Source organism: Prunus persica, chromosome G1, assembly GCF_000346465.2.
Source record: "Prunus persica cultivar Lovell chromosome G1, Prunus_persica_NCBIv2, whole genome shotgun sequence".
Taxonomy (NCBI): domain Eukaryota; kingdom Viridiplantae; phylum Streptophyta; class Magnoliopsida; order Rosales; family Rosaceae; genus Prunus; species Prunus persica.
In genome coordinates, this window is record NC_034009.1 from 41,894,612 (window position 1) to 41,905,882 (window position 11,271).

General features: G+C 37.7%; 3 protein-coding genes and 1 non-coding gene across 7 annotated transcripts; 2 read left to right on the forward strand and 2 right to left on the reverse strand.

Moving 5' to 3' along the window:
* On the reverse strand, positions 50-3,068 carry LOC18789220 (RHOMBOID-like protein 8). Its single transcript, XM_020554845.1, has 6 exons — positions 2,638-3,068; positions 1,700-1,863; positions 1,410-1,573; positions 1,047-1,318; positions 822-948; positions 50-334 (listed from the first exon to the last, which is right to left on the reverse strand). Exons 1-6 carry the CDS (start codon positions 2,988-2,990, stop codon positions 212-214), a joined length of 1,203 nt encoding a protein of 400 aa, XP_020410434.1. The 5' UTR covers positions 2,991-3,068; the 3' UTR covers positions 50-211.
* Positions 3,199-3,270, forward strand: TRNAW-CCA. Its single transcript has one exon. It is a non-coding gene; the product is annotated as a tRNA-Trp (tRNA).
* Positions 3,952-8,349, forward strand: LOC18791206 (phosphopantothenate--cysteine ligase 2). 4 transcript variants are annotated; one of them, XM_020554102.1, is made up of 11 exons: positions 3,952-4,059; positions 4,955-5,112; positions 5,202-5,325; positions 5,407-5,451; positions 5,561-5,646; positions 6,180-6,232; positions 6,388-6,447; positions 6,561-6,662; positions 7,147-7,266; positions 7,806-8,065; positions 8,101-8,349. In XM_020554102.1, the coding sequence occupies exons 2-10, from the start codon at positions 4,965-4,967 to the stop codon at positions 8,043-8,045; spliced, it is 978 nt and encodes a 325-aa protein (XP_020409691.1). In that variant the 5' UTR covers positions 3,952-4,059; positions 4,955-4,964; the 3' UTR covers positions 8,046-8,065; positions 8,101-8,349. The 4 variants fall into 4 exon arrangements, with proteins under 4 accessions (XP_020409691.1, XP_020409690.1, XP_020409692.1 ...); XM_020554101.1 differs by having other exon boundaries at positions 7,806-8,349; XM_020554103.1 differs by having other exon boundaries at positions 3,965-4,073; positions 7,806-8,349.
* LOC18793478 lies at positions 8,452-11,004 on the reverse strand. Its single transcript, XM_007223063.2, has 5 exons — positions 10,437-11,004; positions 10,254-10,328; positions 9,472-9,611; positions 9,133-9,270; positions 8,452-8,840 (listed from the first exon to the last, which is right to left on the reverse strand). The coding sequence occupies exons 1-5, from the start codon at positions 10,678-10,680 to the stop codon at positions 8,631-8,633; spliced, it is 807 nt and encodes a 268-aa protein (XP_007223125.1). The 5' UTR covers positions 10,681-11,004; the 3' UTR covers positions 8,452-8,630.

Genomic DNA, 11,271 nt, shown 5'->3' on the forward strand with positions numbered 1-11,271 from the left:
GCTTTCTTCATTTGATGTGGGGTACTATCAACAAGGGAGACGGTTAAAATGCTCAAAATGCAAATATATCTCATGTCAACGCTCTTACAAACTATGCTGAAAATTTTTTACTGCAAAAGTCAAGATTAACTAGATGGCTATCAACACGGTATTGATATTACAAGTTTGTATCTTTCCCCATGCTGTAACAGAATCACAAGAGTGGCAAATTCTATGAGCATATCACACTGCACAAGTCGTTCGTCCTAGCTTGAGAGATGTTGGTGAATGGAAGAACCCTGAAATTCCCGTTAGCCATACAAGTCAAAGTCAACTGTTCATTGCTCGCCATGGTCTGCAAGATCGATTGTAAGAAAGTTGGTCAGAATACATTTGAGTGCATGTGAAGTGATTGGGAGGAAGAAATAACTTTCCAAGCTGACATATAAGATGAAAACCTTCCTTTCCTATCTTATCTATAATTACAGTTCTGTTGTTCGCGGGCGAGTCTCTTTAGATGACTAATACTTTCCTAGCAGAACTTCCATGTTCAGGGTGGCTCACTTTCTAAGCAGGGTACATTTGAAATCATAATGAGTGCTAATACTTGTTAAAGGTTCTAATAGTTTACTCCTCTTTTTGGTTCCTAGAATGTTGTTGAAATCAATTATCTTTGGTTGCACTGCTTCTCAACAGTGTGAAGAGAGACCCTTGTCCATCAAACTAAAGCCATGTTTAGGTTCTAAGAGATTACTTGCTTCTTTTGTATAGGGGAAGGGGAAAAGGAGGGAAGGATTACTTTCAGTTTTATACAGATTGAAGTGCTAGGATCAGATAGATACCTCACAAGAATTTTCCATGTCTCTGCAGCTCCAGCTTTTGGAAGGGACACAATCAGCATACCGACACCACCCGCAGTACTGGTTCATGTTAATGCCTTGCAGAACTCCTACCAGACATCCAGCAAGCCTGCAGCATATAATAAAGCTCCTCTTATAAGATCTCATGTTAATTTAAACTATAAGAAACAATGTGCAGCATTTTCTATAAAAACGAGAAACACTCACATAAGACCAAAGAGAAGAATAGAGACACTCCTATAGACTGGCCTGTCCAACTTCTGCCTCAACCTCGACTTGATATAACTTTTGAGATCATAATCCATGAGGCCTCCTTTATCTTGCGCCACTTCTTTGACCTTGGGACTGGATAAAAACACAGATCCGAGTAGGAACCCAGATATAAAGCCTCCAATGCTTGAGAAATTGTCAACATAAGGTAGCAAACCAAGGAGAAAATTGCCAATGGAGACAAATATTACTGATGCCAGAGCTGTGAACTGCAACCAAACAAATGAACAATCATTACATTACTAAATCAGATCATGGGAGACAGATCAAACTGAATGAGAAAGGCAGTAGGTGGAAAACCTTATTGGTGTACATTTCCCAGTTCTGAATCAGTGCAGAAAGTGTAGCTCCAAGTAACCCAAACAGAGCTCCGGAAGAACCGACTGATGGGCGTTTCTCAACAAAAAGTGCAGCCACCAACGTACCGACAAAAGCAGAGAGTATGTAGATTAACCCTGCCATTACTGTTTGAAAGAAACAAACATTTAAGAACATCAGTGATTCAGTGTCTGCAATTTTCAAGAGCTACACATAACCTAACTGCTCATGTAAAATAACGTCCAGAAATTGAAATGGGAAGGAAAATCTACTTGGTCCAAACTCTTGCTCCAAGTGAATTCCAACAAAGATAACACAGCTAAGGTTGATCACAAGGTGGATGGCTCCGGCGTGCAGACATGGAAATGTGAAAAGACGCCAAGTTTGGTGGTTCTCTGTTAAAACAGTCCGTCGAAGAGCTCCCATTTCATCAAGCCTGCAATGCCACTAACATTAGGTCTGAAGGGCAAAAGAAAATCTGTACCAGAAACCACAAACATGTTCATGCATTCTCAAGAGTCAAACACAGCTCTTAATTCATACAACTCGATAGATGAGGCCAAATCCTAAGACTACAAAAATCACTTTGAATTCTACCAAAGCCTCCACAGGACAGGCAACCGAGTTTTTGGCAACAAAACCTTTAACCGATCTCCATCAATAAAAGCTATAGGACGATCATAGAACTGAAGAACCAAAAGTGTTCTATGAGAAAATTTTGACTCTTCAAGCAAAACTGATCTCAAACACGGGTACAGTTTCTAAAAACCAGTGACAACAATGATATGTATCCCTTTGATGAGACTTAAAAATAATAAAGGAAATTATGTGGAAAAGAGAAAAATAAAACCTTTCTATCAATTTACGAGTTCCTTTGTTTTCCCAGCAACCAAACAGAGAAAACCTAATTAGACTAACGCAACATCAACCAATTGCTCAAAATTGATCACAGCAGCCAGATCTCAATCAACAAAGTTTCCAAGAACCACGGCAGGAACTAACTAATTAAGATGAAAGATCTCAGAAACCTAATGAGAAAAAAAGAGATTAATTCAACCCAAAGAACGAACATTTCTTTTACTTCTCTCCCACATTTTCTCAGTAACCTTACAAACAGACAGAACCTACCAAGATTTCACCAAGAAAACTCATCCTCACTTAAAATAAAAAAAAATAAAAAATTTTCAAAACAAGAGCAAGAGAAGCTCACGTGGAAGCCGAAGGGCCGAGGAGTGGGTTCTCGGAGAGCGGCTGAAACGACAACCTCCCAAAGGCCTTCAGAACACAGTCGCCATGAGACTTGCTCCAGCAGTCGTTGACGACCATGGTGGCCATGAAGGCGACGATATGAAGAATAACAAAGAGCGAGATGAGCCACGTGTCAGCTCGATGGCGGCGAGGACGACGGTAGCGGGAGGCGAAGAAGGAGAGCTTGGTGGGTTCTTGGAGGGTTTCGGCAGCTGATTCGGTGAAGAACGGAGGCGGTGGAGGCTTGATGTCGATTTGGGTCTGAAGCTTTGATGGGTCGAAGGCCATTGAGAGCTTCGATGGGTCGACGGCCATTGTTGGGTTCTCTGCAAGAATGTGGGGAAATGGAGGGTTTCTTGGAGAAGACGGCTGTGATGTTCGAGCTGTTAAACGGTTGGGCTCTGGCGGGAAGTCTCTTGTGAAGCGTTTTGGCAGTGTACCTACTTAATGAGCAGTTAGGAAACGACGTCGCTTGGGTAGAGAGTTAATATAGATAGAAACTAACGAAAGAAGTTTAACAACCGGATCCGTGGCGCAATGGTAGCGCGTCTGACTCCAGATCAGAAGGTTGCGTGTTCGATTCACGTCGGGTTCAATACCCGGTTTCCTTTTTTATTTTTCCCAGTTTTGTTATTTAATAATTTATTGTGGTAGATAGATATACCACACATCTTTATCTTATTTTTGTTGACAAAAAAAAAGAAAAGCCCTTTACCTTAATTTTGCTACCTCTCACTTTGGATACTGTTTGGTTCTTCTTCGGAAAAAGGCGTTTTACAGTTTGACATATATACAAAAATAATTTATTAAAAGTATAAAATATAAAATAATTTATTAAAAATATAAAATTAAAAAAAATTCATACACACATATCATATTGTTATTGGATGCACTATAGGAGTTCCTAAATCTGGAGTTAAGAGGAAAATATTTTCCTTCACTTTGATCTAGTTTTTATTTTCTTAAGTTTAAAATTTGTTTTGACTTTCTTTTTGTTTTTTCTTGTACACAACTTTCAAGCAGTATTGGTAAATAAGAGAATTTAAATTAAAAATAGATAAATATCCTTAACCATTTAAGCTACAATTCTCTTACAAATTTTATTCAGAATTAATTATACACCAAGTCAAATTGGACTGCCGAAATAGAGTGGGTGGGGTCAACTATGGTTGGATTTCGCACAGTCACATTCATGTCCATTGATTTTCATCATTTACATATTTCGCGGGAATAGACGGCTATGAAACATCTCAACGTTCCATACTTATACAAGTTCAAAGTACGCAACCCAAAATAAATTGTTGTTCTTTCCAATCTTCAAACGGGCACAGTCTCTCTGCCTCAAAAACCAAACCCATTCCAACTCTTCATCAGCTGCTCTCAGGTCTCTCTATACAGGTTTTTTTGTGTGGCAAATTTCCCTTTTTGTATTAGTTCTATGCATTTGAGTTTCTTCGCAATTCAAAGATATTGGGGGATTTCATTACCAATTTGGTTCTGATTTGTAATGAATCTCTGCTTTAATATCCCAGCATACATATTTTGGGGTTGAGAATTTAGGGGTATCTTTGCCCCATTTTACAATTACCTATCCTTTTCTTTATATTTTGAGCTCTCAAATCTTCTCAACCAAGTTTGCCATTGTCTTTGTTCTTTAGGTAAGCTTTCAACTTCCCATCAATGCTCTAATCCCTTTTGATTTTCGGATTTTTTTGGTTTTGAATTTGTATTATGGGTTACAATTTTATATGATTAGCAATGTCGTGATTGTATTTTGGATTAAACTTGAGGACCTGTCCATCAAACGAAATGCTTATTTGTTACCTAAAGGCATTCAGTTTGATTTCCCTTCCATATATGTCATATCTGTCCTCTTGCGTATGAAATTCTGAAGAGTTGGGGCAGAGAGAGGGAGGTGGTGTAGGCGGAGGAGAAAGAGGAAGAAGGTGGCGGTGGTGTAAGGGCAGGAGAGGTGGGGAGGTGGCGGGTGGGTTGTTGTGTGGGGTTGGTGCGGCTGGGGGTTTATATGCAGTTGATCCTCAGTTTAGTCTTCACTGTGTTCAGTTTCTTCCTTAATAAATCTGTTTTGTACAGCCATTTTCCTACTTAGCAGATGGTTTATAATTTTGAGTTATGAGGGTAACTTCATAATCTTCAGACTAGTGAACCTTGTACCAAGTTGGAAAGTTTTAATTACTAATCTCTCTGTATGTTGGCGGTGCATTTGCATATTTACATGAAATCATTTTGTGGGTTTTTTATAAGAAATTGGATTGCAGGCAATTGCAAATGTCTCTAACAAATGGGTTGGAAATTCCAAAAGAAACACTGGATGCAGAAATCCAAGCCTTTTTTGACTCAGCTCCTCCTTTGAAGAACAGAGTTGATATCAGTGAAAAACTCGAGGAATTTGTGAAGAAGAATTCATTACCTTCCGGCATGTTCACTTTTTGCTTTGTCACAGTTATATTTTTCATTGATCACCTTAGGTTCAGTGGATTTTGATTGATTTGACATGTTATGTAGGAAGTGGAGGAGTTAGGAAGGTTGTCTGTGTGACATCGGGGGGTACCACAGTTCCTCTAGAGCAACGATGTGTTCGCTACATCGACAACTTCAGCTCAGGTTATAGAGGAGCAGCATCCACAGAGTATATAACCTTAAAACTCACTGAGTATGCCATCTTTAATATTACAGACTTACAGATTAAACTTGCCTGATAATATTGCAGGTACTTTTTGAAGGCAGGTTATGCTGTTATCTTTCTTTGTCGGAGGTAATTTCTGTTTTACCATTTTATATATCTTCTATTCATTTCAACAATTTTGTACAGTAGAATAGACTTATTGCTTATATTTTTTGGATTTTCCTTAAATATTATGCAGGGGAACTTGCCAGCCATATTGCAGATCTCTTCCCGATGACCCCTTGCTTGAATGTTTTGAATATAGGGATGAGTCAAATATTAAAGGTTTGTAGTTATTGTAATATGTTTTTCTTTTTGTATTTAGAATAGAAATGCACATGGATGACTGAAGTGAAAACTTATGCCCCTCCCTCTCAAGTTTAGGTCTGACAAAATATACTTAAATTAGTTCTTACCATTTACTCCAGCAACAAAAATTTCTACCTTGAGAAAAGGCCACAATATGTGATGGAAACACAATCATTGTGCAATGGCTCTATAAGTACACTAATCAAACATGGCCTAATTGCCAATGAGTCTGATAGGCTACATAACCCTTTCTCCTTGTCAGTTACATTGTTGTAGCCATTTGTTTTGACATGTTTGGTAGAGTATTAGAAAAGATTGGAATTTTTTTGTCCTAAGGGAGTTGATTGTGCTTGATTATTGGGTTTTGGGAAGATGGGAAACCAGAATCTTTCAAGTATTTTTTCTTTAGCAGCTTCCAGGTGATGCCAAATAATCAAATCTCACATTTAATATTATACAAACCTTTGACGGTTCCTGCTCAGATGACTGAACTTTGTTTCACATTCCAGTGTCCCAGCCACATTCTGAAGCAGTGAGGAACGCCATCACTAAGAATCGTGCTGTATGGACCACTTATATTTATCATGCATTCAGTAGTATATGTATTTACTTATTCCACATTTAACTTTTTTTACTCACTCTGTAATTTGACTGTTTTCCTGGTCTATAATAGCTCAATGTAACAATGAATGCTTTGTGGGCCGTATTCTATTGCAGGCAGTAACAGGAAGCCTCTTGTTGAAACTTCCCTTTACAACCATATTTGAGTATCTTCAGGTTCGCTTCAGTTGTTGTTGAATACAATTTTTTAACACAAAATGTTGTCGGTTGTTTTAGATATGATAGTTATACTCCTATGCTTGACTAATTGGACTTTGTATTATGAGCAGATGTTGCAGATGATTGCTTTATCAATGAGAAGTCTTGGACCACATGCAATGCTTTATCTTGCAGCGGCAGTGTCTGACTTTTATGTTCCTTGGAAGAGCATGGTAATGGTTAAATATGTTGAAAATTTGTGTTGTGCTTTTTACTCTGTTTTTCTGGCTGTACGTCAGCAGACAGATTACATAAGCGCAGCCCTTTTAAAATTGCTAGAAGACGTGTTTTTTTTACCTCAATATTCATTGGAAGGGATAGCAATATCTTGACTATGTTCCTTGGAAGCTTGATTGCATTTCTTTAGGGGCATATATGAACCTCTGGAGTCCAATAATATAAGCTAGTCCTTTGCAAAGTGCTAGACATTTTTTTGACCTCAATATTATTCTAAGTAGGCGGGAACGGCTTGACATGTGAATCTTTGATGTTTAATAGCTTGTTTAAAATAAATTTGCTGGCAATTAGTCATTGGGAAGTTTGCTTATGAAATAAAGGAAAAAGAATCAGTATCCTCCCCCATCCTGTATATGTACAAGTTTCATCCAGGAATATGCGTCAGCTGCACCATTTTCTTAATAAAGCAGGATTGTGCAGGCTGAACACAAAATTCAGTCAGGGGCTGGTCCGTTGGACATGCGACTTGTTCAGGTGCCAAAGATGCTCTTAGTGCTAAGGCAAGACTGGGCACCAAAGGCCTTCTGTATATCTTTCAAGGTTAGATATGAAGCTTCTGCTTAACTTTAGTTACTGGCATATTCATAAATTTTATCTGTTCATGAGTTCTGTTGCTGCACTTTAGTCCTTATTTGTTTTTCCTGTATCTGGGGATTAGCCGTATGTATGGCTTTTTGTCCAGAAGGGTCGTGGGCGAGGCTGGGTAACAGTCAACCTGTAGGCAATTTATTTAACTGAGTTCTAATCTTTGTGTTTGTGTTACATTAGATAGACATGAAAAATATAAAAGGTTGGGTAAACTGACTTAAGTTGAAGTTGTCCATTATGTCTTCAGTCTCAAAGAAAGTAGACCCGTATATCTTCCTCGACATGTACGATGCAATCATATATATACCATTAAGTATCATACCCCTTAACTTTCTCTAATTTCTTAATGTTTTTATTTTAAAAATTGATAGTTTAGCCCCCCTGCTCAACTGGCTCAACTGTCCTATCCATAATGAAAGTAAATTACAGAACTTGCAAGGTGCAGTATTTACTTTATTGGACTAAAAACCTTTGCATGACTGTCTAAACAGCTAGAGACGGATTCAAAGATTCTTTTAGAGAAGGCTGATATGGCTCTCAAGAAGTACAAGATGCATATGGTTGTAGCGAATGAACTTTCGACCCGCAAGGAAGAGGTTGTAGTTGTCAGAAGTAACGAAAAAGTTTCAGTTCATCGAAACAATTCTCTTGGTGATAATGATGTGGAGAGTCCACTTATCGAACTTATTGTGGAGAGGCATTCAGCGTATGTCAACAATTCTGATATATGATGAGTAAAGCTCGATTTCATCTGATAGATATATGATGAGTAAAGCTCGATTTCATCTGATAGAGGATCGGCGCAACAAACAGTTTCTGTTTAAGAAGATGGCAACATTTTCTTTTAGTGCTTAGTTTTACCAAGCAAAAGATTGTTAAGCATAATATGCTCTTCAAAGTAATCAAATTACTTGTAACATGCATATCATACTTTTGAGGGGAGATGATGAAGTTGTAATTCTCTCGCATATTTCGAGGAACTGTAAAGTTCTGGTGAATAAAGCTAAGTTCTTATTGAAACCTTATATTTTTTAATTGGCGTTGTCAAACACTTCGGCTAAGTTCAAGGCGGCTCAAACATTTTGAAAATTTAGAGATCTCTTTGAAGCATATAAAAATACAGGCAGGGGCATGCACTGATTTAATAAAATCTAAATTTCTCATTAATTTCTATAAATTTCTCCAACGGAAGATAGATATATACAGATTCTTTCTACTTTCGTTGTACAACACAAATATGGAAGGATTTGTCTCCATGGGCCAATCCAAAAGGTATTCTATAATACAATGTCAGAAGCCAATGAGTAAATTTTTCTCTACCGTGATTCTTCATCATCTGTGTCGAGCTCAAGTCCCTCTGCCGCTAAAAGCTGACCGATGATCTTTCTCTTCTCTTCCTCTGCTTTCCTTCTCATTATGTCCCTTTTCTTTAGCACTAGCGTATGCCGCTTGAGGGTACTGGAGAAATACTCAGCCGAGGCCTTTTTCTCTCTTGCTAGGATTCTTTTCTCTTCATCTGGGTCAACCTGGATTTCCAATGGCCCTAGGCATTAAGTAAGAGAGAATGCAGCCAAAATAAAATGACATAATAGCTTGATGCTACTTATAAAACTGAGATCATAGAAATGAGCATGAGCTTTTTGAACAGAGTATTGGGTGAGTAATGATAAGAGACAAGTAGGATATATAGTAGCCATTGATGCTTTTACATCCTGCAAAAGGCAAGGCTCTGCAGCATATGTTGTTTTTATTTTCATTTGCAAACTACATAAACAATTTTTTACAGCTAACTCATGTACTAAAAGAATGATTCTATACCTTGGAACGAGAAAGTCGACGTGCACGAATATTCAGCTCACGCTGCTGTTGCTCTGCCCAAGCTGCTATTGCCATATCACCTCGCTGATCAAAAGCTCTTCTCTTTTTCATTAGCCACTCCATCCATGCTTGAGATGCCTGATATAACAGTCCACACAAAGAATCCATTACTAAAATAATAAAATAGGAGCCAAGCTATCAGTTTATTAATAAATTATCATACAACTCATGAATCTACTTTACATTTTCGTATTTATGCTCAAAACATTAGCATTTATATATCCTAAAATAATCAGCAAGAAAGTTCACTGTAATTAAAATGCGAACTATGAATCTTACTTTCATTGGGTTGACTCGGTTAGCCCTATCATATTGTCCCCTCCTGTCTTCATCTATGAGCAACTCATAAGCAGCTTGAATCTTTATAAATCTAGCTTCAGCTGTTTCACCCTCCTCTAGGGTCCCTCTACCATCATAGACTAGAAAAGAGAAAGACAACCAGATCAACTTAAAATTCAGAGAATAAAGACAAAATTTTAAGCCCAAAAATCAATAGAAAGCAAAGGGGACAAATATATTGCAAAGAGCATTCACTCACGACCAAACTTTAAAAGAAATAAAAATACATGCACCCATCTAATACACAAGGAAAGATAGTAAAATATTACATGAAAATTAAGGAAGAAAAGCAAATAACAATTCTCAATGTCTTCCAATAGTTCCTGTTTTGCACTATAACTTTGTTGCATCAAAAAGGTTCTCATGTTGGCAGACATGGACTTAGCCAAGTTGGCTAGGGCGGATGTGCTCCCCACTCTGCACCCAAGTTCGAATCCCCTTCCCCATAATTTAGATTAGATTAAAGTAGAATATCGATTGTATTAAAAAAATTAAAAAAAGGTTCTCATATTGGAATTAACATGACCAAATAAAAAATAAAACAAAGGCACCCTTCATTATGGCCACCAGATTCAAGAAAAAGGGTTTCACCTAATTGAACCACTAATTTTTACATACATCATTTCCTTACATAATGTTTCTTTTTATTTGTGATTATACTAGCAATTTACAGATATGAAAAAGGTTTGAAAAGCATTTCTAATGAAGATAAAGGAACAAACCATCCGGGTGATAAAATTTGGCCAAACGTCTGTAAGCAATTTTGATCTGGTCGTCATCAGCGTCCCTCTCTAGTTCTGTGTTTGAAAAAAAAACAGAAACAATGAACTTGTTAGAAATACCAGAATTCACAAAATCAAAGCGTGAAGCTTTAAACTTTTCCCAGTTAAGAAAGATTCAATCACCCAGAGTTTCGTAGGGAGACTTGGGTTGGTCCCAATTGGATGCCTTAACCATGGTCCTCCTCTGATTCACTCTGAACCAGGACCCGCTCCAATTCAATCTAGCAAAATCGGACACAGGCGCAAAACGAGGGTTGTAATTAGGGTTTCGAAATGAAACCCTAGAGCTAAAGCGAGCTTGGTGTCTACAACACATGAAGGAGGTGAAGACCGTGTGTGGCCTACAGATGGTTCTCAAATTGCTCATTTTTTTCGCGTACTATCTCAGGCTTTCAGCTCAGACCTCCGACCGATTAGAAGGAAATGAAGAGAATCAAATTAGAAATTAAAATTAGGGTTTGCTCTTGGGGTAACAATTGGGGTTACGAAGGTTGAAGACGTGAAGAAAGTGAAAAGGTTCCGATAATGAACATTTCTTCGAATCTGACTGAATCTTTGAGTTTTTTTTGTATTTTTCTTTAATTTGTAATTTTTGTATTTGTATTTTACTCTTTTTTTTATATTTAATTTACCCGGGAAATTTTTGTGGACGGTTTGGCTTCCCGTAGCATGACAGTTAGGACGTCGGACAGTACCCGCCAAAAGAAAAAAGAAAAAAAAAGGAAAAATGTGGTATTTTTCTTTTATAAAATATTAGAGGCACCACAATAATATAAATAAATAAAAACCTCTTTCTCATTTCACAAAAGCAAATATTCATCCATGACAATTGGAGTCTAATAATGAATTGTGTTGATGCGAAAAAGTGGTTCGGCATGTATTTCGTCAACTTAGTGATATTATGCCTTCGGTAGGTCACTGTCTTCGGAAGAGGTTCTGCTTCGGAAGGGTAAGTACC